At 42.5% G+C, this 26,378-nt stretch overlaps 2 protein-coding genes across 3 annotated transcripts in view; one reads left to right on the top strand and one right to left on the bottom strand.

Moving 5' to 3' along the window:
• WAPL (WAPL cohesin release factor) overlaps positions 1–21,349 on the bottom strand; it is an 86,546-nt gene extending 65,197 nt beyond the window's left edge. Inside the window, exons 1-2 of one of the 2 annotated variants that reach the window (XM_017893274.1) lie at positions 20,927–21,349; positions 17,124–17,642 (exon numbers count right to left, since the gene is read on the bottom strand). In XM_017893274.1, coding sequence (XP_017748763.1) covers positions 17,124–17,622 — 499 coding nt within the window. In that variant the 5' untranslated portion in view covers positions 17,623–17,642; positions 20,927–21,349. Of the gene's footprint in view, positions 1–17,123; positions 17,643–20,926 lie in introns of those variants that run through there. The other variant, XM_017893273.1, reaches the window with a different exon arrangement.
• On the top strand, positions 20,437–24,903 carry LOC108542968 (atherin-like). Its single transcript, XM_017893243.1, has 3 exons — positions 20,437–20,644; positions 21,077–21,973; positions 24,511–24,903. Exons 1-2 carry the CDS (start codon positions 20,437–20,439, stop codon positions 21,823–21,825), a joined length of 957 nt encoding a protein of 318 aa, XP_017748732.1. The 3' UTR covers positions 21,826–21,973; positions 24,511–24,903.
• Positions 24,904–26,378: the final 1,475 nt, after the last annotated feature.

Genomic DNA, 26,378 nt, shown 5'->3' with positions numbered 1-26,378 from the left:
AACAAATCCTTGGCCTGCCTATTCATCTTGTATGTGGAGAATTCATTTTTGTTGCCTTCAATTTTTACTATCAGAACATTTTTATAACCTTTCCAAATGAAATACAAATATGATTCCAACTGGTATTATTATTAATTCCCTCAACACTTACTTGTAGAAAAACACTGGCAAAATGTATACTCTATGACAAACAATAAAATTACTTCTACAAAATATATCTACATTTAAGGAAATTTATTTACAAATCTCAATTAGTATCATCAAATACAGGTGAGAGGGATGCTTTACATGGACAGATTCACTATAATATGTTTAATGCTACCCAATAGGTTTTCCTCCCCTCAAGACAGGATCTCACTCTGTTACCCACACTGGAATACAGTGGTGTGATCACGGCTCACTGCAGCTTCAGAGCCGAGCACAGTGGCTCATGCCAGTAATCCCAGCACTGTTGGAGGCTGAGGCAGGAAGATCACTTGAGCGCAGGAGTCCCAGACCAGCCGGGGCAATTTAGCGAAACCCTGTCTCTTCAAAAAAATCAAAAATTAGCCTGGCATGGTGAGGCATGCCTCTACTCCCAGCTACTCAGGAGGCTGATGTGGGAGAATTACTGAGCAGGAAGTCAAGGCTGCAGTGTGCCATAATCAGGCCACTATAGACTGCATTCCAACCTGGGTGACAAGCAAGACTGTCTCAAAAAAAAAATTTTGAGCAGCTGTCACCAACGAAATTATAATGACATCAAGAATATACACATGAAAAATGCTTATCATGAGTTGCTAGGGAAACACAAAAGGTAAACTCCTTAATATACGAAGAATCCTTACACATCAGTAAATCCAATGTCCCAGTACAAAATGGAGCTAGGGGCCAGGCACAATGGCTCAGGCCTGTAATCCCGGCTCTTTGGGAGGCCGAGGTGGGCAGATCACTTGAGACCAGAAGTTCGAGATCAGCGTGGCCAACATGGCAAAACCCTGTCTCCACTAAAGAGACAAAAAAAAAAAAATAGCTAGGCGTGGTGGCACATGCCTGTAGTCCTAGCTACTTGGGAGGCTGAGGCACAAGAACTGTTTGAACCCAGGAGGCAGAGGCGGTTCCAGCGAGCTGAGATAGAACCACTGCACTCCAGCCTGGGCAACTGGGCAAGACTCTGCCTCAAAAATAAATAAATAAGAAGCTAGGAACACAAAGGAGCAATTCATTAAAATATATATAATGAATTAAATAACTTATGAAGGATACTTAATTTCACTCACAAAACTCAAAGTAAAACAAAGCTGAACTATATTTATAAGCCCTCAGTATATGCCTGGTACTATTCTAAATACTTTCCATTAATTTATTTTATCTCAAAGCAACCATCAGGTAGGTACTACTGCCATATTCATAATCCCTTTCCCACAATTCCAGCATCCAAAAGCTCTAAAAGTAAAAGTTTTCTCACAACACACTTCGAAGCAAAACCCGACCCCAGCCAAAGGGAGGTTGTTTATAGTATTTACCCTACTTAGGGAAGGTATTTTCTCCTCTGAAGAAACACTATATTTGAATAGAGAACACCACCTCAGATCCTGATAGGGGAGTTAATATAAACTTTCCAAAATCCAAAATAATTCTAAATTCTAAGACACATCTGGCCCCAACGATTTCAGATAAGGAAATGTGAACCTTTATCTCATTCCACAGATAAAGGACAATGGGCTTACATTACTAGTTGTTGATTACATGGCTATTAAGTGGTATTTACTCTCTGAAAAACAAGGCAACTTACTAAAAAAAAATTGGAAGTAACTTGAAAGTCTGACATTAATAAGGAATTGGTTAAGTAATGTATAGCACATACAGAAATTGACAACATGCAACAGTATTTTCTCAAAGGGTAGGGGGAGGGCCAAAAAGAAAACTGATATGGTATTATCCCCAAGATATTACATGAGAAAGAGTAAGGTACAAAACAGCAGCAAATCATCATTTTGTGGATTTTAATTTTGTGGATTAAAATACACAGGCACACATGTACATACAGACATGCGGAACTGCCTGTATTGCTCGTATGTACACAAAACATATCAGAAAGGTTAAAACAAATAACAATGAATGGTCGTTCCAGAGAAAACTGAGGTGGCTAAGGAAATGTGCTAGGAGGGAAATTGTTAACCAACACCATATTGAACCATGTGCAAATAAAAGGTATTTTTGTGTGTTTTGGGGGTTTTTTGTTTGTTTGTTTTGCAGCGAAGTCTCACTCTGTCTCCCAGGCTGGAGTGCAGTGGCACGATCTCTGCTCACTGCAACCTCTGCCTCCCAGGTTCAAGCTGCCTCAGTCTCCTAAGTAGCTGGGATTACAGGCACCCTCCACCATGCCCAGCTAATTTTTGTATTTTCAGTAGAGATGGAGTTTCACCACATGGGCCAGGATGGTCTCAAACTCCTGACCTCAGACAATCCACCCACCTCAGCCTCCCAAACTGCTAGGATTACAGGCATGAGAAACCGAGCCCAGCCATAAACTGTTTTAAAAATAAAAGAAGGGCAGGGGCTGGGCGTGGTGGCTCACGCAGTAATTCTGAAGGCATGAGAATTGCTTGAACCTGGGAAGCAGAGGTTGCAGTGAGCTGAGATCACGCCAGTGCACTCCAGCCTGGACAACAGAGCGAGACTCCATCTCAAAAATAAATAAATAAATATAAGCCCTTTCAATGCCACTTAAGAAACATCTCCTGCCCTTATATTCAGACATGGGACATAATGGTCAAAGACATATTCGTGTGTAATTTATAGCACATACAGAAATTGACAACATGCAACAGTATTTTTTCAAAGGGTAGGGAGAGGGCCAAAAAGAAAACTGATATGGTATTATCACCCAGATATTACATGAGAAAGTGTAAGGTACAAAATAGCAGCAAATTATCATTTTGTGGATTTTAATTTTGTGGATTAAAATACACAGGCACACATGTACACAAAGATACGTGGAACTGCCTGTATTGCTTGTATGTGCACAAAACATATCAGAAAGGTTAAAACAAATAACAATGAATGGTCGTTCCAGAGAAAACTGAAGTGGCATTTATGTGTAATACTGTGTAGCATTTATGTGTATATAATACACATGTATTAATAACTACATATGTATTAATATGTTAATATAATTATACATGTGCATTATACTAATACATTATATTAATATATTAACATATTATACTAATACATTAATATAATACATACGTGTATGTAATACTGTGTAGAATTTACGTGTATATAATAATATTGTGTAGCATTATGTGTAATAGCAAAACACTAGAAACAGCCAAACTATCTGTAAGACACCAGTTATGGTACTATGGAAACTATAGTTATAGTACTATGGAAACTACAATGGAAACTAAAACCAGTTATAGTACTATGGAAACTACAGTGGAAACTAAAACCAGTTATAGTACTATGGAAACTACAATGGAAAACTATGAAACTGCTTTAAAAAAATCAAGGCAGAGCTATAAATATCAGTAAGATTATAACAATGTATAAATAAATCTATAATAATCTATATCAGATTATAATTAAGATAATTTTAATTATAATCTTAATATTTATAGATCTGCCTTATGTTACAATAAACATCTTAAAAGATTAAGTGTTTTTAAAAGCATAATACACTAAATATATATATGCTCCCATTTGTGTGTGTTTTTAAGAACACAAATATAGACATACATGCTGTGCCTACTAAAGACTGTGTAACAGACTGTTAACAGCACTGGTTCAGTGGAAGGGAATTCACTTTTCACTGTTAATATGGTCATGTGGCTGATCACCAGAGGCACCTGAAAGGCCACAGGAAAAACACGGCACATCTTCCTAAGTGAGCAAATCTTTACTCAAAGATTTGAAAGATAAAAATTATTTTTTAAAACAGTTAAGGCCAGGCGCTGTGGCTCACACCTGTAATCCCAGCACTCTGGGAGGCCAAGGCGGGCGGATCACTTGAGGTCAGTAGTTTGAGACCAGCCTGGCCAACATGGTGAAACCCCATGTCTACTAAAAATATAAAAAATTGCCATGAGTGGTGCTGCACAATCCCAGCTACTCAGGAGGCTGAGGCTGGTTGAATCACTTCAACCCAGGAGGCAGAGGTTGCAGTGAGCCAAGATTCGCCACTGCATTCCAGCCTGAGCAACGAAGTGAGACTCCATCTTGGGGAAAAACAAAAAACTAAAAAATGGTAAAGCGTTACAATTGGTAATCCAAAACATTTTATATTTTATAAGGCATACCTATAAAACACAAAATTTACATGCAATTTTAAAGATAAAACACTAAACTAAAAACAATTTCAAAAGTACTACTCAGCTTGGCCCACCACACAGAACAGTCCAGGTTATCGCAACCTTCCCTTAGCTGCCACTAACACAGTCTGTGGAAAGCCTAGGTACAATGGCGTTTTAAGGAAATTCACTTCTAAATCCCCAACCTCCAGGTGTATACTGTTCCAAAAACCGATTTGCCAACCCACCTGGCATTAACCAATCACTCTTCTCCCACATTACAAATATTAATAACAGCGTATCGCTCACCTATCCCTAATCTTATATGGTACATTTCTCCAACTCTTGACATGATCTATAAAGAAATAATGTGATAGATTGTTGATAACGTGATAGATTGTTGGTTTCTGTACTTCATAATTAAGTAAAACTTTCATGTGTGGATAACAAATCCTTTTCATGTCAGGTGGTTTCCTAAATTAATTGCATTTCACAGAACTGAAAAGACCTAACAAACTGATTCATTATTACAATGAATTTCTATAACTACCACACGCTTTGTGGCATGCAAAAATTCAAACAATAGAATCTGCTATAACAAAATTCTTACCATTCTTATCTTTATTTTATGAATTTATGGCTTCTCAACATTTACACATATTAAAAAATTGAAATAGGATGCCAGGTGCGGGGCTCACGCCTGTAATCCCAGCACTTTGGGAAGCAGAGGCAGGCAATCACAAAGTCAGGAGATCGAGACCATCTCGGCTAACACAGTGAAGCCCCATCTCTACTAAAAAATACAAAAAATTAGCCGGGTGTGGTAGCACATATCTCTAGTCCAAACTACTTGGGAGGCTGAGGCAGGAGAACTGCTTGAACCTGGGAGGCAGAGATTGCAGTGAGCCTGGGCAACACAGCGAGACTCAGTCTCAAAAACAAAAAAAAATTTGAAATAGGAATAATAGGGACATAGTAGTATGTGCTTGTAGTCCCACCTAGAGCTACCCAGGGTACTGCGGCCAGCAGTTCATTTGAGGTTGCTATGTTATGATCACACCTGTGAGTAGCCACACACTCCAGCCTGAGCAACACAGCGAGGCTCCATCTCAACAACAACAAACAACAAAAAATAGGAAGAAAATTGATGCCAAAAAACGTTTTTGTCCAAAACCTTTATATACTTTAGCAATAATATTCATTCATATATATATATATAAACTGAAAAAAACCCACTCATCTCTTAAAAGATTCATTTCCAGTAAATTTTATCTTTAATATATACAGCATTCAAGTTTGATAAATGACAGCATTTAAGTTTGATCAAATATTCTGCTGAGAGAGAGAGAGCATTTGATCAAAAAAAAGTAAGCACTGGTAACTGTGATCATGATGTAGTATAGTAGAGAATCATAATCATTTTTAAAACAGTTTACAGCATTACAGTCACATAAAATTCCTAAAAGCTGTGGAGTTTTTTTTTTGTAGAGACAGGGTCTCCCTATGTTGCCAAGGCTGATCTCAAACTCCTAGACTTGGGTGATCCTCCCAACTCAGCCTCCCAAAGTACTGTGATTACAAGCTTCAGCTACAGCGCCCAACTTTTTTTTTTTTTTTTTTTTTTTTTGGAGACAGAGTCTTGCTCTGTCAATGAGGCAGTGGTGCAGTCTCCACCTCCCACGTTCAAGTGATTCTCCTGTCTCAACCTCCTGAGTAGCTGGGACTACAGGCGCGAGTCACCATTCCCAGCTAATTTTTTTATTTTTAGCAGAGACGGGGTTTCACCATGTTGACGAGGTTGGTCTCAAACTCCTTACCTCAAGTGATATACCTACCTCAGCCTCCCAAAGTGCTAGGATTACATGCATGAGCCACCAGGCCCGACTGCAGCTCTTAAAAATTTGAATTTAGGCCAGGTGTGGTGGCTCACGCCTGTTAATTCTCTCCCACTTTGGGAGGCTGAGGCGGGCGGATCACGAGGTCAGGAGATCAAGACCGTCCTAGCAAACACGGTCTGTCTCTACCAAAAATACAAAAAAATTAGCCAGGTGTGGTGGCGGGCACCTGTAGTCCCAGCTACCCAGGAGGCTGAGGCAGGAGAATGGCAAGAACCTGGGAGGCGGAGCTTGCAGTGAGCCGAGATCGCGCCACGGCACTCGGGCCTGGGCGACAGAGTGAGACTCTGTCTCAAAAAAAGAAAAATAAATAAATAAATAAATAATTTGAATTTAAATGCATATACATATTTTTGTACCAAGAATTATGAAAAGGATGACCACTAAAAGACTAAACATAAATACCATAATCATCAGGATAAAATTCTGAAGGGGAAGTAGGATAGAAATACAATTTCAAAAAGAACAAGGAACACTATATTCTAGCTATTAAAGAGCATGTTCTTGTATTTTTTAAAACATACAAAAGTGAACAGTTTCTGGGGCATAATGGGGACTCGTAAGAAAGAAAAATTATTAAAGAAAAATTTTTAAAAGAGAATGAACAGCAGGTAATTATGGCATTTGCAAGCAAGAAAATAATTACGGGCCAGAAGCAGTGGTTCATAATGGTAATCCCAACACTTTGGGAGGCCAAGGTGTGAGGACTGCTTGAGCTCAGGAGTTCGAGACCTCGTCTCTACTAAAATCAAAAAAATTAGCTGACTGTGATGGTGCACACCTGTGGTCCCAGCTTCTCAGGAGGCTGAGGTAGGATTACCTGTGCCCAGAAGATTGAGGCTGCAGTGAAATATGATTGCATTACTGCACTCCAGCCTGGGCGACAGAGTGAGACCCTGTCTCCAAAAAAAAAAAAAAAAAAAAAAAAAATACTTTGAGGGTGAGGAAGTGATGCATGGAAGAGCTTCTAGAGTGGCTTGGCACAATTCTATTTCTTAACCTAGGTAATGGTTACAGGAGTGTTCCTCTTCTAATAATTAATTAAGCTAGACCTCTTCTGTGCGGTTTTCTGTTTTATTTTACAACTTAAAAAAGTTAAAGAAAATCACTGTGACACCTAAACTGCATGTTATATTTTAAAATGTCAATATTGGCCACGTGTGATGGCTCACGCCTATAATCCCAGCACTTGGGGGGAGCAAAGCAGGGGGATCACTTGCATCCAGGAGTCAGAGACCAGCCTAGATAACAGAGTAAGACTGTGTCTACAAAAAAAATTTTTGAAAATCAGCCGGGCGTGGTGGCACGTTCCTACAGTCCTAGCTACTCAGGAAGTGGGGGCAGTAAGATCACTTAAGCCCAGGAGTTTAAGGTTGCAGTGAGCAATGATCACACCACTGCACTCCAGACTGGGCTTCTAAAAAAAAAATTTAAAGGATACCTGGGGTTCATCCTTTCTACCACTTCCTTGCCCTAGACTTGACTAAGGGTGCCTCTTCTCCTGCAGTCTTCCCTGCTATTTCAGAGCAGGATAGTCTGGGGACACTGATATGTTGACTCTCCAGAGCCTCTTTATAAAATGATTACTCCTCCACCCTGTTATATAAAAGCCCCTTCTTGGCTTCTTTGATTTTCTTGTGTAAGACTAAACAAATATTAATAATAATAAAAGACAACAAAATAAACAAGAAAAGATTTAAGAAAAAAAAAAAAAGTAGTGGCCGGGTACGGTGGCTCACACCTGTAATCCCAGCACTTTGGGAGGCTGAGGCGGGTGGATCACCTGAGGTCAGGAGTTCAAGACCACCCTGGCCAAAATAGTGAAACCCATTCTCTACTAAAAATACACAAATTAGGCAGGTGTGGTGACAGGCACCTGTAATCCCAGCTACTCAGAAGGATGAGGCAGGAGAATCATTTGAACCCGAGAGGCAGAGGTTGCAGTGAGCCAAGATTGCACCACTGCACTCCAACCTAGGCAACAACGAGACTCTGTCTCAAAAAATAAATAAATAAATAAATAAAGCCCCTTCTTTTGAGGCTTGTGCTAGTTACCCTCCAATCTTCCTAATACCTATCATCCAACAACCTCTTATTCAACCTCTCATTCACCGTTCATGTATTTAAGGATTTTACACCATATTTATAATCTACTCCATCCCAATTTTGCTATCACACTGAATTCCACCAAATTCCAACCCTCTAACTTCCCAGTTCCTTAACCTATCTCATCATCAACACTCTCCCGCATTCCATCTCAGCCACCAGTTTTCATCCAGAAGCTCGCTGTACATCCTAAAATGCTTTACTTCTTAAACATTAAAATCAGCCCACTTTTTTTTTTTATCATAACCTACCAACCATCCAACTTGCTTGTGCCAGTACTCCCATTCTTCATTTTTACTTAAGAAGATTCTCAGTATACTACCCCTTTTCTCCCCTTTCTCCTATTCATTAGCCCTGTCCAGGCACTCAGCATTTTAAATTCCACAGTCTAATCTTCTCAATCACTCTCTGGGCAATAATACTCTAAATTCCCTTGCTTCTCTCTCTTCATTCCACATGCTGACAGAATGTCTATTGAGGACAATTCTAATAACTCTATCCAATATTCTGTATTCTGTACAGGTTCCAGGTAATGGGGCCTACTAAAGGAGGGGGAAAAAACATACTCACACACTAGGTAGATTAGTGACCATGTGTTTTCAGTAACACCAACTTCAACTAAGGCCTCAATAATGTCCAGAAATTCTACTTTGTCTCTAGACAGCTCACTCTCCCACTTTAAGTAACATCTATCTGAACTCTTTCCTGCTCCCCTAAACCCCCCAAGTTACCCTGCACGCCCAGGCTGGAGTGCAATGGCGCGGTCTCGGCTCACTGCAACCCCCGCCTCTCGGGTTCAAGTGATTCTCCTACCTCAGCCTCCAGAGTAGCTGGGAATACAGGTGCCCGGACCATGCCTGGCTAATTTTTGTATTTTTAGTAGAGACGGGGATTTACCATGTTGGCCAGGCTGGTCTCGAACTGCTAACCTCGTGATCTGCTCACCTCGGCCTCCCAAAGTGATGGGATTACAGGCATGAGTCACTCCGCCGGCCTTTTTTTTTTTTTATGGAGACAGAGTCTCGCTCTGTCACCTAGGCTGGAGTGCAGGGGCGTGATCTTGGCTCACTGCAACCTCTGCCTAGTGGGTTCAAGCGATTCTCCTGCCTCAGCCTCCTAAGCAGCTGGGATTATAGGCGTACACCACCACGCCTGGCTAATTTTTGTATTTTTAGTAGAGACAGAGTTTCACCATGTTGGTCAGGCTGGTTTCGAACTCCTGACCTCCTGACCCACCTGCCTTGACCACCCAAAGTGCTGGGATTACAGGCGTAGCCACCGTGCCTGGCTGTCTGGCTTCAAGTTCTAAAAGCATAAAATACTTAGGGAAAATGCTCTGAAAAGCACAATGTATTATATAAAAGTGTTGTCATATGTTACTTCTTTATCATGACCAGCAGAAATCAATAACTCTAAAGTACAGAGGCTATGTTTATAAATTTCATATTTTACCCCATAGCTGGTATTCAAACTGGATCTGAGAAGAAATATGTTAAGTGGTCTCCCATGCTTTTGTTAATACACAAACCTTGAGAATAATACTCTTTTTACTCAGAATATCTGAGTAAGAAACAAAAGTTCTGCTTTAGAACAAAATGAATTTACTTAAAATTATAATGCCTCTTTCATAATTTACATAATGTCGAATTTCCATTTGTATACACACATGAAAATAAGAAGCAGAAAACATCTATAAAATCAAGTCAAAACTTTATTCGGTAAGTATTAAAAACAGTTTGGTCATCATTCTCGTTTTGTTTTTGAGATGGTTATCTTGCTGTTTCGCCCGGGTTGTGACCCAATCATGGCTCACTGCAGCCTCGAACTCCTGGGTTCAAGTGATCCTCAACTCAGTCTCCCAAGTAGCTGGAACTACGAGTACACCCCAACACATCGGGCTAATTTTTCTTCTTTTGAAGAAATGGGATGTCACTATGTTGACCAAGCTGGTTTTGAACTCCTGTGCTCAAACCATCCTCCCACTTTGGCATCCCCAAGTGCTGGTATTACAGATGTGAGCCACCATGCCTGGCCCATCATTCTTATAAAAAAGAAAATTACTTAAGCCAGGTGGCATGCCTATAATCCCAGCCTCTCAGAAGGCTGAGGCAGGAGGCTGAGGTGGGAGCATCACTTGAGCCCAGGAATTTGAGGCCAGCCAGGGCAAGATAGCAAGATCCCACCTCTTTAAAAAAAAAATCAGATCTTTAAAATTAAAAAAAGCAGAAAATTACTTGAACAGAAATAAGAGGGAATCCATAATTTGCCCCTCGCAAAATAACTTTATTTCCAACATCAAGATAAAACTGTTCTTACAGTGACAGTCTCTTCTAAATATACAGCTTTGAAGACGACAAAATTAATCTCATTCACATCAGAATACAACAGCACTGTATGAAAAGAACACTCTGGATATTTCCCAGATCTTCCACTTAACAGTTCAAGTTATTCAACCTCTGAACTGTGCCTTACCCTCAATACAATGGAAATAAAGCCTCCCTTATACAGTTGTGATTAAGGATCAATTAATATGTAAAAATAGGAATTTAAGAAATAACAGGGCTGGGCACAGTGGCTCACGCCTGTAATCCCAATATTTTGGGAGGTGGAGGTGGGAGGATCACTCAAGTCCAGGAGTTCAGGACAAGGCAGGGCAACATACTGAGACACTGTCTCCACAAAAAAATTCAGAAGTTGGCCCAGTGTGGTGGTGCACCCCATACTCCCAACTGCTGGGGAGGCCAAGGAGGGAAGATGGCTTCAGCCCAGGAGGTAGAAGCTGTGATGAGCCAGGTACTCCAGCCTGGACGACAGAGTAAGACCCTGTCTCCAAAAAATAAAAAGAAAAAAGAAATAATAAGTCTTATCTACTTCTCTTAGAAAGAAGCCGATTTTAGATATGATTTAAATATATTCTACACAACAAATACATTCAATAAATAAAGGCAGGTAACTCTTGCTGATACTATCCTTTCAGGACTTAAAAAATAATAATAATCCTCATTAATCATCTATAGTTTATCCAATGACAATCTCATCTCAGGTCACAAGTTCGTGGACTACTCTAAACTTTCAGTAATAATTCATTTCCCTTTCTAAAAAATCACCTTCAGTTCTAAATCTAAGTTAAAAATCTCCTGACAATACCATCGCTCTAACTTACACAAATACTCACTACAGCTTTAAACAAATTAAAAAATTTTATTGGCTACAAAACCAGTCAGGCAAATTAAGAGCCTATGCTGTAGTTTTCTCAGTATTTGGCAGGATATGTAGACTGAATCCCAGCTGACTGGCAAGGAAAGTGTGCCAAGCCGAAATATAAGTCTTTGCACACTTTAGAGTCCAGATTAAAAACCTGTAGCAGACAGAACAAAGATGAGAAATGGAAGTAGCCTTGCATAAAAGGCAAGAGAAGACTTCTTTTTGCCTCTACTACAGACAGAACTGATTCAAACCATTAAGGACTACCTGGAGATCTCTTAGAAGGGTAAACCTTTAGCTTCTGCTAACAGTCATCTTTAATGGGCACACCTGGCTGAGAACTGACTGACTTTAATAGCAACCGTAATCAGAAATTTCTGTTTTCAAAATTCAAGATTAGATACAGAAGTATTTGCAGATAGAAACAGAAATCTGAAATTAGCTTTAAAATCCAGGGAGTAAAGGATGGGAAGTGGAGACAGTAGTGTGCAAAACAGATGAAACAAGATCTACCAGATACTAAATACTGGAGGTGGACAATCAAGTACATGAGGTTTTTTTTACCATTCTATTTTTGCGTGCCTGAAAAGTTTCCTAATAAACGTTTTCTTCTTGTTTAAGGAATAGGACATTTTAGCAACATGACTCTTCCCTGAAGTACCTATTCAGTTTGTAATCTTGTTTCTGGTTCCCTTACCCATCAAGCATCTGTCTGGAAAATGGGAACCATTGTAGATTTTGTGGGTTGTTTTTTGTTTTTGTTTTTCAGATAGAGTCTCCCTCTGTTGTCCAAGCTGGGGTGCAGTGGCACGATCTCGGCTCACTGCAACCTCCACCTCCCCAGTTCAAGCAATTTCCAGCTAACTTTTTTTGTATTTTTAGTCGAGATGGGGTTTCACCATGTTGGCCAGGCTGGTCTCGAACTCCTGACCTCAAGCGATCCACTCCTCTCAGCCTCCCAAAGTGCTGAATTACAGGCGTGAGCCACTGCGCCCGGCTATTGTATGTTTCATAGTGACCACATCCTATGTTTCCTCTTCAAGTGAAACACAATTTTTTTTTTTTTTTTTTTTTTTTGAGTCAGAATCTGACTCTGCCACCCAGGCTGGAGAGCAGTGGCACAATCTCAGCTCACTGCAACCTCCGCCTCCTGGGTTCAAGCAGTTCTCCTGCCTCAGCTTCCTGAGAAGCTGGGATTACAGGCATGCACCAACACACCTGGTTAATTTTTGTATTTTTATAAGTAAAGACAGGGTTTCACCACGTTGGTCAGGCTAGTCTCGAACTCCTGACCTCCTGATCTGCCTGTCTCGGCCTCCCAAACTGCTGGAATTATAGGCGTGGGCCGCCGCACTCGCAACACAATTTTTAAAAGTACTATCCATTTTTATAAAAGTACTTAAAGAATTTTAACAGTGTCAAAAAAAATCAACCACATACTCCCCTATAGAGAAAGAGATGCACTTAAAAACGTAATGCCAGGTCAAATGACATAATAATTCTGAGCCTGGATGAGCCCTTTTCACTAATGTGATATAATTCTACAGCAAAAAAGATGAACAAGCAGGGACACTCAACACTCCACTGGAAAGATATGACGGAACTTCACCTGTGCACTTTGAACGAGTTGTTAAAATTTGCAACAGGTGGCCGGGCACAGTGGTTCACGCCTGTAATCCCAGCACTTTGGGAGGCTGAGGCGGGCACATCACCTGAGGTCAGGAGTTCGAGACCAGCCTGGCCAACATGGTGAAACTCCTTCTCTACTAAAAAAAATACAAAAATTAGCTGGGCGTTGTGGTGCATGCCTGTGGTTCCAGCTACTTGCCAGGCTGAGGCAGAAGAACTGCTTGAACTCGGGAGGCGGAGCTTGCAGTGAGCCGAGATCGCGCCACTGCACTGCAGCCTGGGCTACAGAGTGACACTCCGTCTTAAAAAAAATAAAATAAAAATTTGCAACAGGTTCTTAAATAAAATGCCTAATCATGACCTGCAAAAGACTGCTAAGATTTCTGAGACCCAAGTAGGTACATGAGTACTTGCATCTGGAGAAAAGAGTTCGAAACTATCATTCTTAGAAAGGTACCTAATGCAAAAAAGGTTAGGAACCCCTTGAGATTTACAGAGGTCTCTTTTATCAAAAATTTAGGTTTCGGTTTCTAAATTTCAATTAAAATTACAAGGTTTTCTGAGTGAGAGTAAAGGCAATGAAAATTGACAGACATAATGCAAGAAAACAGTCTAGGCACAAGAGAAATGACCAGTTTAGAGGGAAGAGACAAAGGAAAGGTCACGAAGTGCAAAAGCATCCCCACAACTATAACAAACTTACAAACATACAAACTTATAAATGGTTTATAACAACAACTAACTTGCACACATTAGAGACAGGATAAGACTGCCATAAAAATTAAATGCACGCCCTCAAATTCACTTCTTATCCTACAGGGAGCTGCCAAGGTTGTTGCAACTCTGGATGACGAAGGGAGAGGAGAAAAAAAGAAATATTCATAGTGCTATACCATTCCCTGACCACTAAAAGACCCTTTGTGAAGGAGGAAGGAAGACGGACAAGATGTTCCTGAACATCTATTTGCCTGTATTTTAGTATGTATTTTCCCCTCACAAACCAATTAAAATGGAGTTTGAACTCAGAGTCAGTCACAGTATCAGCATTAGAACTACAATTTAACTACATAGACTGGGAAGCAATTATCCCACTTAGCTGGCTGGTCTCTCCAACCTACTTCCAACAACAGATTTAACACAAAGATATATTGTCCGCAAAGCTACAGAAACAATTACTTCTGAATACTTCCACATTCCTTTCCCCCTTACCTAAACGTTCATCTTTATTAATATGCTCTGCCATCAGGGTCCCTGCCTGCCAGTGATGCACCATCCCTCAAAAGACCACACACTTAAGGAAGCTGGAGTTAGCCTTGAGCACTTTCACCACTTGCACAGCTTCATCTTCCTTCCTCCAGCCCACCCACCCCACGCTGTAGATTATCTGAAAACATCAAGAAACGTCAGGCCGGGCACAGTGGCTCACGTCTATAATCCTAGCACTTTGGGAGGCCGAGGTGGGTAGATCACATGCGGTCAGGAGTTCTAGACCAGCCTGGCCAACATGGTGAAACCTCGTCTCTACTAAAAATACAAAAATTAGCCGGGCATGGTGGCAGGTGCCTATAATCCCAGCTACTTGGGGGGACCGAGGCAGGAGAATTGCTTGAACCCAGGAGGCAGAGGTTGCAGTGAACCAAGACAGTGCCATTGCACTCCAGCCTGGAGGAAAAGAGCAAGACTTCATCTCAAAAAAAAAAAAAAAGAAATGTCAGTTGGAACAACAAACGCAAGCAGAATAGCATTCGCAGAGCCTAGTACAGTGGTTTGACAAACAGTAGGTGCTCAAGATGTTGATAATAAACGAATCTCATTCCAGTTCTGCCACTAGCTGACCTTGGACAGTGACTTAACCTCTTTGAGCTTCATATATAAAATGAGAGCTCAGTTAAAATTCATTTTAGTTCAAAAAGAGTTTGATGGGCCAGGCGCGATGGCTCACGCTTGCAATCCCAGCACTTTGGGAGGCCTAGGTGGGCGGATCACTTGAGGTCAGTTCGAGACCAGCCTTGCCAACATGGTGAAAATCTGTCTCTACAAAAATATAAAAATTACCGAGACATGATGGCAGGTGCCTATAATCCCGGTTACTGCGGAGGCTGAGGTGGGAGAATCACTTTAACCCAGGAGGCGGAGGCTGCAGTGAGGCAAGATGGCGCCGTTGTACTCCAGTCTGGGCAACACAGTGAGACTCCCATCTCAAAGTTTGATGATTTTAACATACATTTATGTATTTTTAGAAGCTGACCTGAAAACAGTTTTTATGCTGTTTATGCTATTTATTTATTTATTTTTTTAAGATGGCATCTTGCTTTGTCTCCCAGGCTGGAGTGCAGGGGCATGATCTTGGCTCACTGCAACCTCCGTCTCCTGGGTTCAAGTGATTCTCCCGCCTCAACCTCCCTATTAGGTGGAATCAGAGGCGCCCACCACCATGCCCAACTAATTTTTTGTATTTTTAATATAGATGGGGTTTCACCACGTTGGCCAGGCTGGTCTTGAACTCCTGAGCTCAGGTGATACACTCGCCTTGGCCTCCCAAAGTGCTGGGATTACAGGCATGAGCCACTGCACAGACCCTTTATGCCGTTTTTTAATGGAAATTTAACCTAAACTTGCCAACAACGCCTGAGGAGAAATGTGGGCAAAGCAGTAAGGACAGCCAAACTAGAATTAACCCGGAGGATCAAAGGAATGACAGTAACAGCTGGCTCATCGTCTCATCCAAGAGTGAGAGAAAGAGTGAAAAAATGCTCAACATTTTTAGTAAAACTATGCAAAGCCCAGTACATTGTACTGTTTCACGTGTCTTAACCTTCAAAGGACAAATTCCCCTTAAGAATTCAGTACAGCAAAGTTTTGTGTTTACTTCCTTTCAAAGGAAGATTTTTATAACCTTTCATTATTGCTAAACTTTGCCAAGATGTCAAGAACTAAGGTTTCTTTTCAATTACAGTATAGTGCCACCCTTATACTAATGCTGATAGAGTGTTCCCACTTCTCTACCCCACCTCTTCCCTGCCACCCTCAATATTAGCTCTTCAGTCTTTTAGTTAATTGTACCTTTTTCACTTATTATAAATCTCAAATCCCTTACAGGAGACAGAACAAAATGTATCGTTTTAGGAGTACTAGATGCTATATTTACAAATTAACATTTTTAAAATACAACCAGTTTTGTGGTTTAAAATCTATCAATACGGCCGGGCAAAGCGGCTCACGCCTGTAATCCCAGCACTTTGGGAGGCCAAGGCAGGCGGACCACAAGGTCAGGAGATCGGGACCAACCTGGCTAACACAGTGAAACTCTGTCTCCACTAAAAATACAAAAATTAGCCAGGCGTGGTGGCGGGCCCCTGCAGTCCCAGCTACTTGGGAGGCTGAGGCAGGAGAATGGCATGAACCTGGCAGGCGGAGCTCGCAGTGAGCCGAGATCGTGCCACCGCACTCCAGCGTGAGCGACAGAGTGAGACTCTGTCTCAAAATAAATAAATAAATAAATTTATCAATACAAGCTGCTACTGGCCCCAAACTAATCTCAATTTGGAATCAAGTTCAATTCTTTAATGTCTCCACTCAATACCTCCTTAATCTTTCTGAGCTAGTTTTGGCAGAGAGTTTACCATTGTTAACTAACCCTCATTTTAAGTACTCATCTCATTTTCATTAACAATAACCATCCAAATCCTCCACAGTAATAGAAATGAGATACTCTGTGATCCTAACACAACAAAAAGAGATATTTCTTATTGGAATCGGGGTTAGAAACTTATGACTGTTCCCAAAATGTACCCTGAGCAACCGTCTATAAACATTAATATCCAAGTTGTTTTATTATTTCAACCTCTAACTGGTTTCTTTAAAGTTCTTAAATGTCTTTTACAAAACTATCAATAGTCCCCATTTATCCTAAGTGCAGAAAGAAAACACAATACGTATTTTAGAAGTTAAATCATTTTAAAAAATTGCTTGCACAAAACCCTCTTGGTTGAGAATAAAGAAAATCAAAACTTACCTGAAGTTATTAATTTATTACAGCTACTTATGCTTGCATCATCTTCTACAATTCGGTTTGTGCTCTTTTCTTTCCCAAGCAAAGTGTCCTCCAAAGGGAAGCATTTATCAGATATAACAGTGTCTTCAACCACCACATGACTAATTTTGCTATTAGCTTCAAGTACTGAAGTGACCTCTTCCAGCTGAGCAGCTTCACTAGATTCTGAGTAAGAGGAACCCTTACCCTGGGCTAAATTCTTTGAAGAAACTGGTAGAGACTCATCATCACTATCAAATCCAAAAGGATCTCCAGTACTTTCTTCTTCCACTTTAGGTTTCTTCGGAATTTCTTGGATATCTGGTTTGAAATTGGGCCTCTTCTGCCCTAATTTAGCCATAAATGTGGTCTCTCCCCATTTTGTGCTAAGGGTGGTCCGTTTGTTGGAAAAGACTTCATCAAATTTTGAACTGCCATTTCCACCTTTCCTACTGTATGTTTTCCCAAATCTGGATGTCATTTTGACACCAGTTTCATATTCTGTGAAAAAAAATTTAAGAAAACATATAATCATCATATACTCAACAAGTGTTAAACAGTGCTATAAAAATAAAAACCTAGGGATTCTTCCCTCATGACTTTTGACACTCACCACAGACTTTTAAACAAACAAATATGAGGAAGGGGTAAAAAGAAAGGCTGATTTATTACTCTACATGCTTCCATGTCAATTTTCCTCTACAACGAGTACATATTCCTATGCTACTTACAAAGTAAAAAAACTTAATGATTAACCAACTTATAATACGATATCCACAAAGCTAACTTAAAATGAAACGTGTTAAGCTCCAAATGAATCAACTTACTATTCTTATAAACATCATTTTTACCTTAAAAAATAATCTGTATAGAGGTGGGAGGCCGAGGCAGGCAGATTACTTGAGGCCACGAGTTTGAGACCAGCCTGGCCACCATGGTGAAACCCTGTCTCTACTAAAAATAAAAAAATTAGCTGCAAGTGGTGGCACACGCTTGTAATCCCAGCTACTTGAGAAGCTGGGGCAGGAGAACCGCTTGAACTCAGGAGATGGAGGTTGCAGTGATGTAATAATAATCTGTATAGGGTAATTACCTATATAAAATCTTAAGCACAGAATGTTAATTTTTTTCAGGGCCTCAGAAATATCCAATACTTGATTAAATTTAGTTCTTTGAAATTTCATGGCACTAATTCATAGGAGAAAAAAGGTCCCCAAAATGGTGCTTTTTCTCACGTTTTACAATCTGCAGCTTTTAACCCAATCTTGAAGATTCTGCTTCTTGGTGTAATGTAATTCGGGCTGTGACTTAAAAAATGTTCCTTAGATGGTCATCTCCCTAAGGGAAAGAAACTATCCTTATCCTTTCTGCCTTGTCCCGATAGTGCTGTGCTCATTTGCTGAGTTACATTTTCTGGAGCTAGTGAGCTCCAGCATATTACACTGTTTCATGGATTAATACAGGAATAGAAACATATAACCTTTATTTTCCTCTTCAATTTATAAATGGCAAATCGATTTACCTGATTTATCTACGTCACAGGACAAAAAAAAAATCTTTAGGGCAGAAAATCAAGAGTCAAACATTTTTTAAAACAAGTTACTTGCATTGGTTCTGTGCCTATTTAAAAAAGGTACAGTACTTTTTAAACATGATCAATCCTTATCCGTTTGTCTACACTTTGACCTTTCTACAGTTCAAACATGAATACATCGAATATAACTTTAAAAAGTGAACAAGGGCCTAAGGGATGAAAAATCTTCATTACTTTGAAAGCTACAAGAATTGAAATTATATTTGACCTATACTTTTGAATATGTTTTGAGCTACACTTGTGTTTTCCCTTAACTTAAATTATTACAACTTACAATGAGTCACTGTCTGAGTTTTATATATATTCTGTAGTAGATCCCCCAATGTTTGGTGAGAATTTTAATTTGACAAAATAATAATTTAGTCATCATACATATCTGTGTTAAGAGAAAACAGTGTTCCTGAAGGAGATCTATTTCATCTTCTACTGCAGCTCTAACACTAAGAAGTCTTACTCTCTTTCTTGTTAAGTACAGCCTAAACACAACAGGATACTGGGCAACTACCACGGACAACAAACTAAAAGTCGATTCTCTTGATTCCTTCAAGAATGTAAAGCTGAGATCCTGCAGGTCTGTAAGTGTGCTTACATATATACACCAACAAGGTTGAAATGTTTTGGATACGCTTATGTGCTAATCATCTAAAAATACTGAGCAAAGGCCAAAACAAAAATCTAGACTTCGAGTTCCTTTATGTCAACAACAGAAAAACTCACTGTTAAAATGGTTCTAGAACCCCAAAGCATTCACTGTTGAAAGTTTAAAGTCTGCAGATGAATATCTGACACTAAGGACCTAATTATTTTATGTGATAAAAAATAATTTTGTGCTGGCTGGGCGCGGTAGCTCACGCCTGTAAACCCAGCACTCTGGGAAGACGAGACAGGCAGATCACTTGAGGCCGGGAGTTCGAGACCAGCCTGACCAACATGGAGAAACTGCGTGCCTACTAAAAATAGAAAATTAGCTGGTCGTGGTGGCGCACGCCTGTAATCCCAGCTACTCGGGAGGCTGCGGCAGGAGAATCAATTGAACCCAGGAGCAAATTGAACCCAGGAGCCGGAGGTTGCGGTGAGCTGAGATCACGTCACTGCACTCCAGCCTGAGAAACGAGCGAAAAACTCCGTCTCAAAAATAATAATAATAATAATAATAATAATAATTTTGTGCCAAAAGACCATGTTTTTTACAAATACATGGTGAAATACTGATGAAATAACGTCAGCGATTTTCCAACATTAAAGAATGAGAAGTGTACAGATGAAATAACTTTAATATTAACTGCTGAATCCAAGCGATGGGTACACAGTTCATTACATAGTATCTCCTCCTGATTGCCTTTATCGTTTCCCACAATAAAATGTCTTTAAGTCTGCAGACTGTTGCAATGGCATGTAAGCATAAAGCATTACAGATTCCAAAATAAGTGTGCAGACGTCTTTGAAATTAAATTTTAAGTGTTTCAAGTACACGATCCTGCTCAACCTTTAAACTCCAAAGGCTGTCCTAACTAAAAAGGAAAGAATGATTCACGACTAAGTCTTTTCGGTTGTTGGGCTTTTGCCCTAGCCCAAAATCAGGTCGAATTTTGAGGGAAGTGCGCTGATTAAAGAAAACCAAAAAAAAAGCCTTTATTCTTCACTCCCACCCTAATCTAGCGTCTTCCCGATCCCCAAAGGCTTTAGGGGCTTCCACTGAGGATGGAAAGCGGACGGGACAAACCTGACTACCCAGAAATCCTCACCTGGGGACAGCCGGGGCGCCACGGGCAGTGGGCGCGGTGGACCCCTCGGACTGGACACTCACGCAACTTTTCTCCTCCCAACCCGCGCCGCCCAGGAAAGGGAGGTCGCTTTCGACGCCCCGGAAGCCTCTGCCACCGAATCCCTAGGGCAGTGCAAGGCCCCAGTGGCAGCCAGGGGCGGATGAAACCACGGGAAAGAACTCCGGGCTGAAATCAACACACTTGACTAGGTTTGGGGACCTAAGTCAATCAGCAGTCGCCCGAAAAGAACTCCGAAAAGGAAAATAAAACGGGAAAAGAGAGTTCTTCAGGTCATTCCCCTGCCCAACTTCCTCAGCGGCCCGGTGGGCGAGGCAGTTAGACTTCCACCGCCCGCTCCCAGCCTCTGCCTCCCCCACCCTCCCGGCTCCCTCCCGGCCTAGGCGGCCGCCCGACACCTCACTTACCCTCGGCGCCTGGCGGGTGCTTTGGCCACGGGCCGCCTCCGCCTCTCCCGCTCCCTACGGCCCGCGAGCGGGCGCGGAACCCCCGCGCGGGAAAGCAGGGCCGGCTGGTGAGAGCCGAGAGAGGCGAGGGGCTCCGCTTTCGGTAAATAGGAAGCCCAGTGGGGGGGGGGGAGGAACGGCGGCCCCGCAACTTCCCTCCCCGCCTCGAGCGCCGCCGGCCGGGCCCGGGCCTAGCTCTCGCTGGTCGCCGCCGCCGGAGCTGGTGCCAGAGCCCGCTACGTGCCCCTGCTGGGCCGCCGCCGCCTCCTGCGCCGCCGCTTCCGCCGGTGAATGGTCAGCGCTGGAGTTTGAACAGGGCCCTGAACCATCTCAACGCCATTTGCGCTCCCGGCCCCCACCTCCTTCCTCCAACAGCCGCTCGCTCCGTCACTCCGCTTCCCACAGTCCCCGCGCGGCCGCCCGACCCCGCAGCCAATCGCGCAGCCGCTTACTCAAACCGCCGCGCAGGCGCTGCGCTCCGCATGCTCCGGCGCCCGCCATTGGCCTGGCCGCGGGGCCCGACGGGAGTTGTAGTCCCGGTCCGCGAGGTCGCGTTGCCCAGAACCGGGCGCGGGAGCGGGAGCGGGCGGCTGGCCTGGCCCTCCCGGTCTCTGCAGCCACTTCTAGCTCCCGGCCCCGCCGGGAGACGCAGGTGCCACGGGGATGGGCGGCCGAGCGGGTGGCGCAGTGCAGGCAGCTGTATCAATCGCTTCCCCTCCAGGGACTCGCCGGTGTCTGGGGACCGCGGGCTGTGCAGCTGCGCTAGGCCTGCGGGGGCCGCCGCCCGGGAGCGCGGAGGCAGGGAGCGCGTGGTCCAGAGCCGCCCTCGACCTGGCCTGGCAGGTCCTGGCCCGGCGTAGGTGACGACGGCGGGACCGCGAGGCGCCGGACACCCGAGGCTGCGAGCAGCGTTGCCCCTCGCTTTTTCGCGCCCCTCCAGTCCTGCAGCCCTCCCTCTAACTCCGTCTGCCCGTCTCCGATTGAAAGTGGCCCCGAGAATATTGGATGGTATTGAGCAAATATCATTAACCTTGTTGGGTGTGGTAACGGTAATGTGGTTATGGTTTTGTTTTTTTTAAGACCTACTGATATGTTGACAGGTAGAGTGATCTGGTGTCAGGAGTGTAAAATACGCCTATGAAAACTGGGGAGAGGAATAAAACAAGCTGGCAGGACGTTTTCATCGTTGATGCTGCGTGATGCAAGCACATGCGCTCATCATACAATCTCTCTACTTGTGTATCTGAAATTTTCCATAATAAAAGTTTAGAGAAGTAAACCANGTAATGTGGTTATGGTTTTGTTTTTTTTAAGACCTACTGATATGTTGACAGGTAGAGTGATCTGGTGTCAGGAGTGTAAAACACGCCGATGAAAACTGGGGGAGAGGAATAAAACAAGCTGGCAGGACGTTTTTCATCGTTGATGCTGCGTGATGCAAGCACATGCGCTCATCATACAATCTCTCTACTTGTGTATCTGAAATTTTCCATAATAAAAAGTTTAGAGAAGTAAACCAGTGATTGCCTCAAGGGAGAACAGTGAGGTGGCGGATGACGGGAGGAAGGAGTCTTAATTTTTCGCTGTGCGCCTTTTCGTGCTGTCTTAGGTTTTTCCCATTTAATGTGTTACCTAATTCAGAAAATTGGTAAGTTTTTTTTTTTAAGGCTACCATGAGAAAACAGTATTCTAAAGAATAGCACAACCAGTTCCCCCTAAGAGAAGTGCATGATTCGTCGGACTCGGACAGCCTTGGTGTTTGTTAGGCGGTTAATGGAGACCCACCTGGGAAATTAGAAAACTACTAATTGCTTTCAGTGACAAGCCCGCCCTTCTTCCACAAATGGATAATTTGCTTTTAATGCACCCAGAAGTTATCCAGCTCCCTCCGGTATAATCGGGGAAACTCCAGATAAAGGAAAAATAGTTCAGAGACCCTGCAGCCTTTCCCAAGAGGAATTTGAGGTGGGTCTTAGTGTGGTTGCATTGTTTTGCCTACCTGACTGCAGAATTTATATTCTGACATTTACAATTTCCCAAATACTGAGTCAGTACTTTTTCTTGTTTCAAAATAAATCAACTTCTTCTGTAGTTTATATGAATAACAAGTCCATATCTTCCACTGTGGGTGGGATGCACATTACTGTTTCATTTGGGTCAGTTTTGTCTCTTTTTTTTAATTGGCAATTTAGGAACTTGTTTTTATCATTTTGTTTAAAGATCTCTGGCAAAGGTGCAGGCTGCACTTACTATAATTATTTAGATGACAAGGTAGTGGATGGTAATTAAAGGGTAGTTATCATCAGAGGGAAAAGGTAAGATCAAAAAACCAGAAGAGGTGAGGAGACAATTGCAAGATCTTCCCGTAGGAGGGTGTTGTGAACCTCCCAAGACCAAAGGATATATGTGTTATGCCTGGCCTCTCTAGTGCTGGACACTTGGCAGGGTCAGTGCCTGCATGAAGCTGAAGTGGAAGGGCTCATTGTTTACACTGTGTGGTGCCTTTTGAGGGCTTTTGTGTGATGGTTGTGTTAAGTAATGGAACTTGGTAGTGTCAAATTCTTGCCATTCAAAGAAGGATCCCTAATCAGCAGTGTAGCATAACCTGGAAGCCTGTGAGGAACGCATAATTCCTATCCTCACCCCAGCTCCACTGAATCAGAACCTGCATTTTAACAGGATTCCCCCAGCTGATTGGGCTGCACATTAAAGTTTGACAAGCACCGATTTAAAGTATACCCATAGCATTTGACAGCAATCTAGTATTTTTCGTTAGGATGAGGGAGAGGAAGGGAGATGATTAAGAACCTCCTATGCATCAGGTAAGATGCTAGGCTGTTCAGGGGCTTTGTCTGCTTCCCAGCCTGTTCCCTTATCTTACAGGTAAGGAAATGGGAAGACTTATATTACAACTAGTGAGGGAGCCAAACTTTTTCTTAATGGTTGGATACCCATTAGTACTTATGGATGTTCTTGAATCTGGTACAAAGTGGTACATGATTTGAGAAGTAAACAAGTGTGTGTGTGTGTGTGTGTGTGTGTGTGTATTTAGTCTGTGGAAACTTACTATATGAATATTAAGCAGAGCTTAATATTCTGTACCCTTCCTTGTGTGGCTCAGGCTAAAGACACCTCTTGGGTCCCTCCTGGAGGGAGTTCAGACTCCTGGCCCTGCAGGCTGTACTACCACCTTAACCCCTCACCTCCCTGCTTCCACTGAGGCAGGCAAATGCCCTGGAGTCACCTCATTCCCTTACCAGGGCCCTGGGTTCCACACCAGAATGAGCAAACAGGATTCCAGTATGGGTAACACATGGCTGAGCAGCTTTTTGTTGTATTGTTTTTCTTAGTTCTCTCAGCTCAGACTTCACCCTCTGCTCATCCCCCTGGCCACCCTCAACCGCTAGAATGGTTGTCTCCATTTCATGAGAATCTTCACACTAACGTGAAGTAGCCAGTAGATGCTTTTGGTTTTGCTAGAATGCCTCTGTGCAAGCTCTCAGATACCTGATTTTCTTTCCCCCACTGAATGTTGTATTTGTCAGAAACTGAAATAATGGATCGGAGCCAAGTTTGTAGTACCCTTAGGAGGGGCTTCTGCCCTCCTGTTTGCTGCTTGGGTGAGGACAGAACCCCCTACTACCTGGAGCTGCACTTGAGTGGGCCCATACCTGTACTTGCCTCTGAAAAAAGAAAATCCTGCAAAGAAAATAGAAGACATCTGTTCTGCCATTGCCATGCCCTTGTTCTAGCCCAGACATGAGAACTGTCAGAACTGGAGTTACTAAATAGAACTTTTAGTCTTTTTCTGATAACATGTAGTAAAGTGTATTACAACTTACAGAATTCTATTTAGGGAACTAGAGGTCAGAAACTACCATATTGGTAGCAGTCAATTTTTCTTTGCCATAAGATGTGGAATAAAATGTTAAATTGTACACTTGCATGTTGTGGTTATGTTACAAAGCTCTACGAGATGTGGGCCAGGCCCTGCCCTTTGCTCATGCAGCCCCTACTTTCTGCTCTGCCCACACATGAGTCCTTGCTGTTTCCCCACCTTAGGGCCTTTGTATTTCCTATTTCCTCTGCCCACAACTCCCCCAGATGCCAGCCTGCTTCAATTCCTCTCCTCTAGGTTTTGACTCAGATGGGACTTTTCAATGAATCTCCCCTGACCAACCTATTTTAAATTGTTGCAACATCCTCACTCCTAGATGTCACTGTCCCTGCTTTACTTTCCTTAAGGGCATTTATCTTCGCATCTGACATACCAGGTGTTCTGCATGTTTATCTTACATATTGTGCTCCCTCTGAGAGCAGGGATCTCTGCCTGTCTTGTTTTCTGCTACAACCCTAGCACCTAGAAGACTGCCTGCCACAGAGTAGGTGCTCAATAAATACTTGTTGAATAATAGCACCCATTTATTTCCTTCTTTCGTGTAAGATTATATACATATATATATACACACACATTTTTTTTTTTTTTTTAGACTGAGTCTCACTCTGTCACCAGGCTGGAGTACAGTGGCACAATCTCGGCTCACTGCAGTCTCTGCCTCCCAGGTTCAAGCGATTCCCCTGCCTCAGCCTCCCCAGTAGCTGGGACTACAGACGCGCACCACCACACCCAGCTCATTTTTTTCTCCTGACCTTGTGATCTGCCCGGCTCAGCCTTCCAAAGTGCTGGGGTTACAGGTGTGAGCTACCACACCTGGCTACATTTTTTTTTTTTTTTTTTTTTTTTTTTTTTTTTGGTGACAGAGTCTCGCTCAGTCGCCCAGGGTGGAGTGTAGTGGCACGATCTCCAATCACTGCAACCTCCACTTCCAGGGTTCAAGCCATCCTCCCACCTCAGCCTCCCAAGTAGCTGGGACTACATGTCCATGCTACCATGCCCCACTAATTTTTGTATTTTTGGTAGAGATAGGGTTTCACCTTGTTGCCCAGGCTGGTCTTGAACTTACGGGCTCAAGCCATCCACCTACTTTGGCCTCCCAAAGTGCTGGGATTACAGGCTTGAGCCACTGCCCCTGCCTATATCTTGAAAGGAAAGTGGCAAAACTATCAACAGTTTCACATAACCTGGTAGCTCTAATAAAGTGTTAACTGGGATATCACAATGGGGAGGGGAGTACTTCCTGGAGACCTTTTGTTCTTGCCTTGGATAGGTTTTCATTCTGAAAATTGAGAAAATGAGTACTCTTATAATCCCAGTTATCTTATTTCCCAGGATAATTGGAATATGTTCTCTGGAGATAGTGACATCCTTTAGGGAATACACTGCTGTCTAGGTAGATGAAACACAAAGCAAAGGAAATTCTCTAGAAGCACATTGCCTGACAAGGACTCGTATGAGCAACCTTGAAGAAGTCTGGCTTCCTGACCCTTGTCCTGGAAACAGCCCTTTTTTATC

This window comes from Rhinopithecus bieti, unplaced genomic scaffold (genome assembly GCF_001698545.2).
Source record: "Rhinopithecus bieti isolate Rb0 unplaced genomic scaffold, ASM169854v2 scaffold_23869, whole genome shotgun sequence".
Classification (NCBI taxonomy): domain Eukaryota; kingdom Metazoa; phylum Chordata; class Mammalia; order Primates; family Cercopithecidae; genus Rhinopithecus; species Rhinopithecus bieti.
The sequence above is the reverse complement of the archived record's forward strand: the minus strand, read 5'-3'. Positions and strand labels throughout refer to the sequence as shown.

Bases quoted from the DNA above. Each gene is read 5' to 3' on its own strand.
- LOC108542968 (XM_017893243.1), top strand. From the start codon at position 20,437: ATGGAAAGCGGACGGGACAAACCTGACTACCCAGAAATCCTCACCTGG. The intron at 20,645-21,076 runs GTGGCAGCCAGG...TTCGGTAAATAG, and splicing joins TAGGGCAGTGCAAGGCCCCA to GAAGCCCAGTGGGGGGGGGG.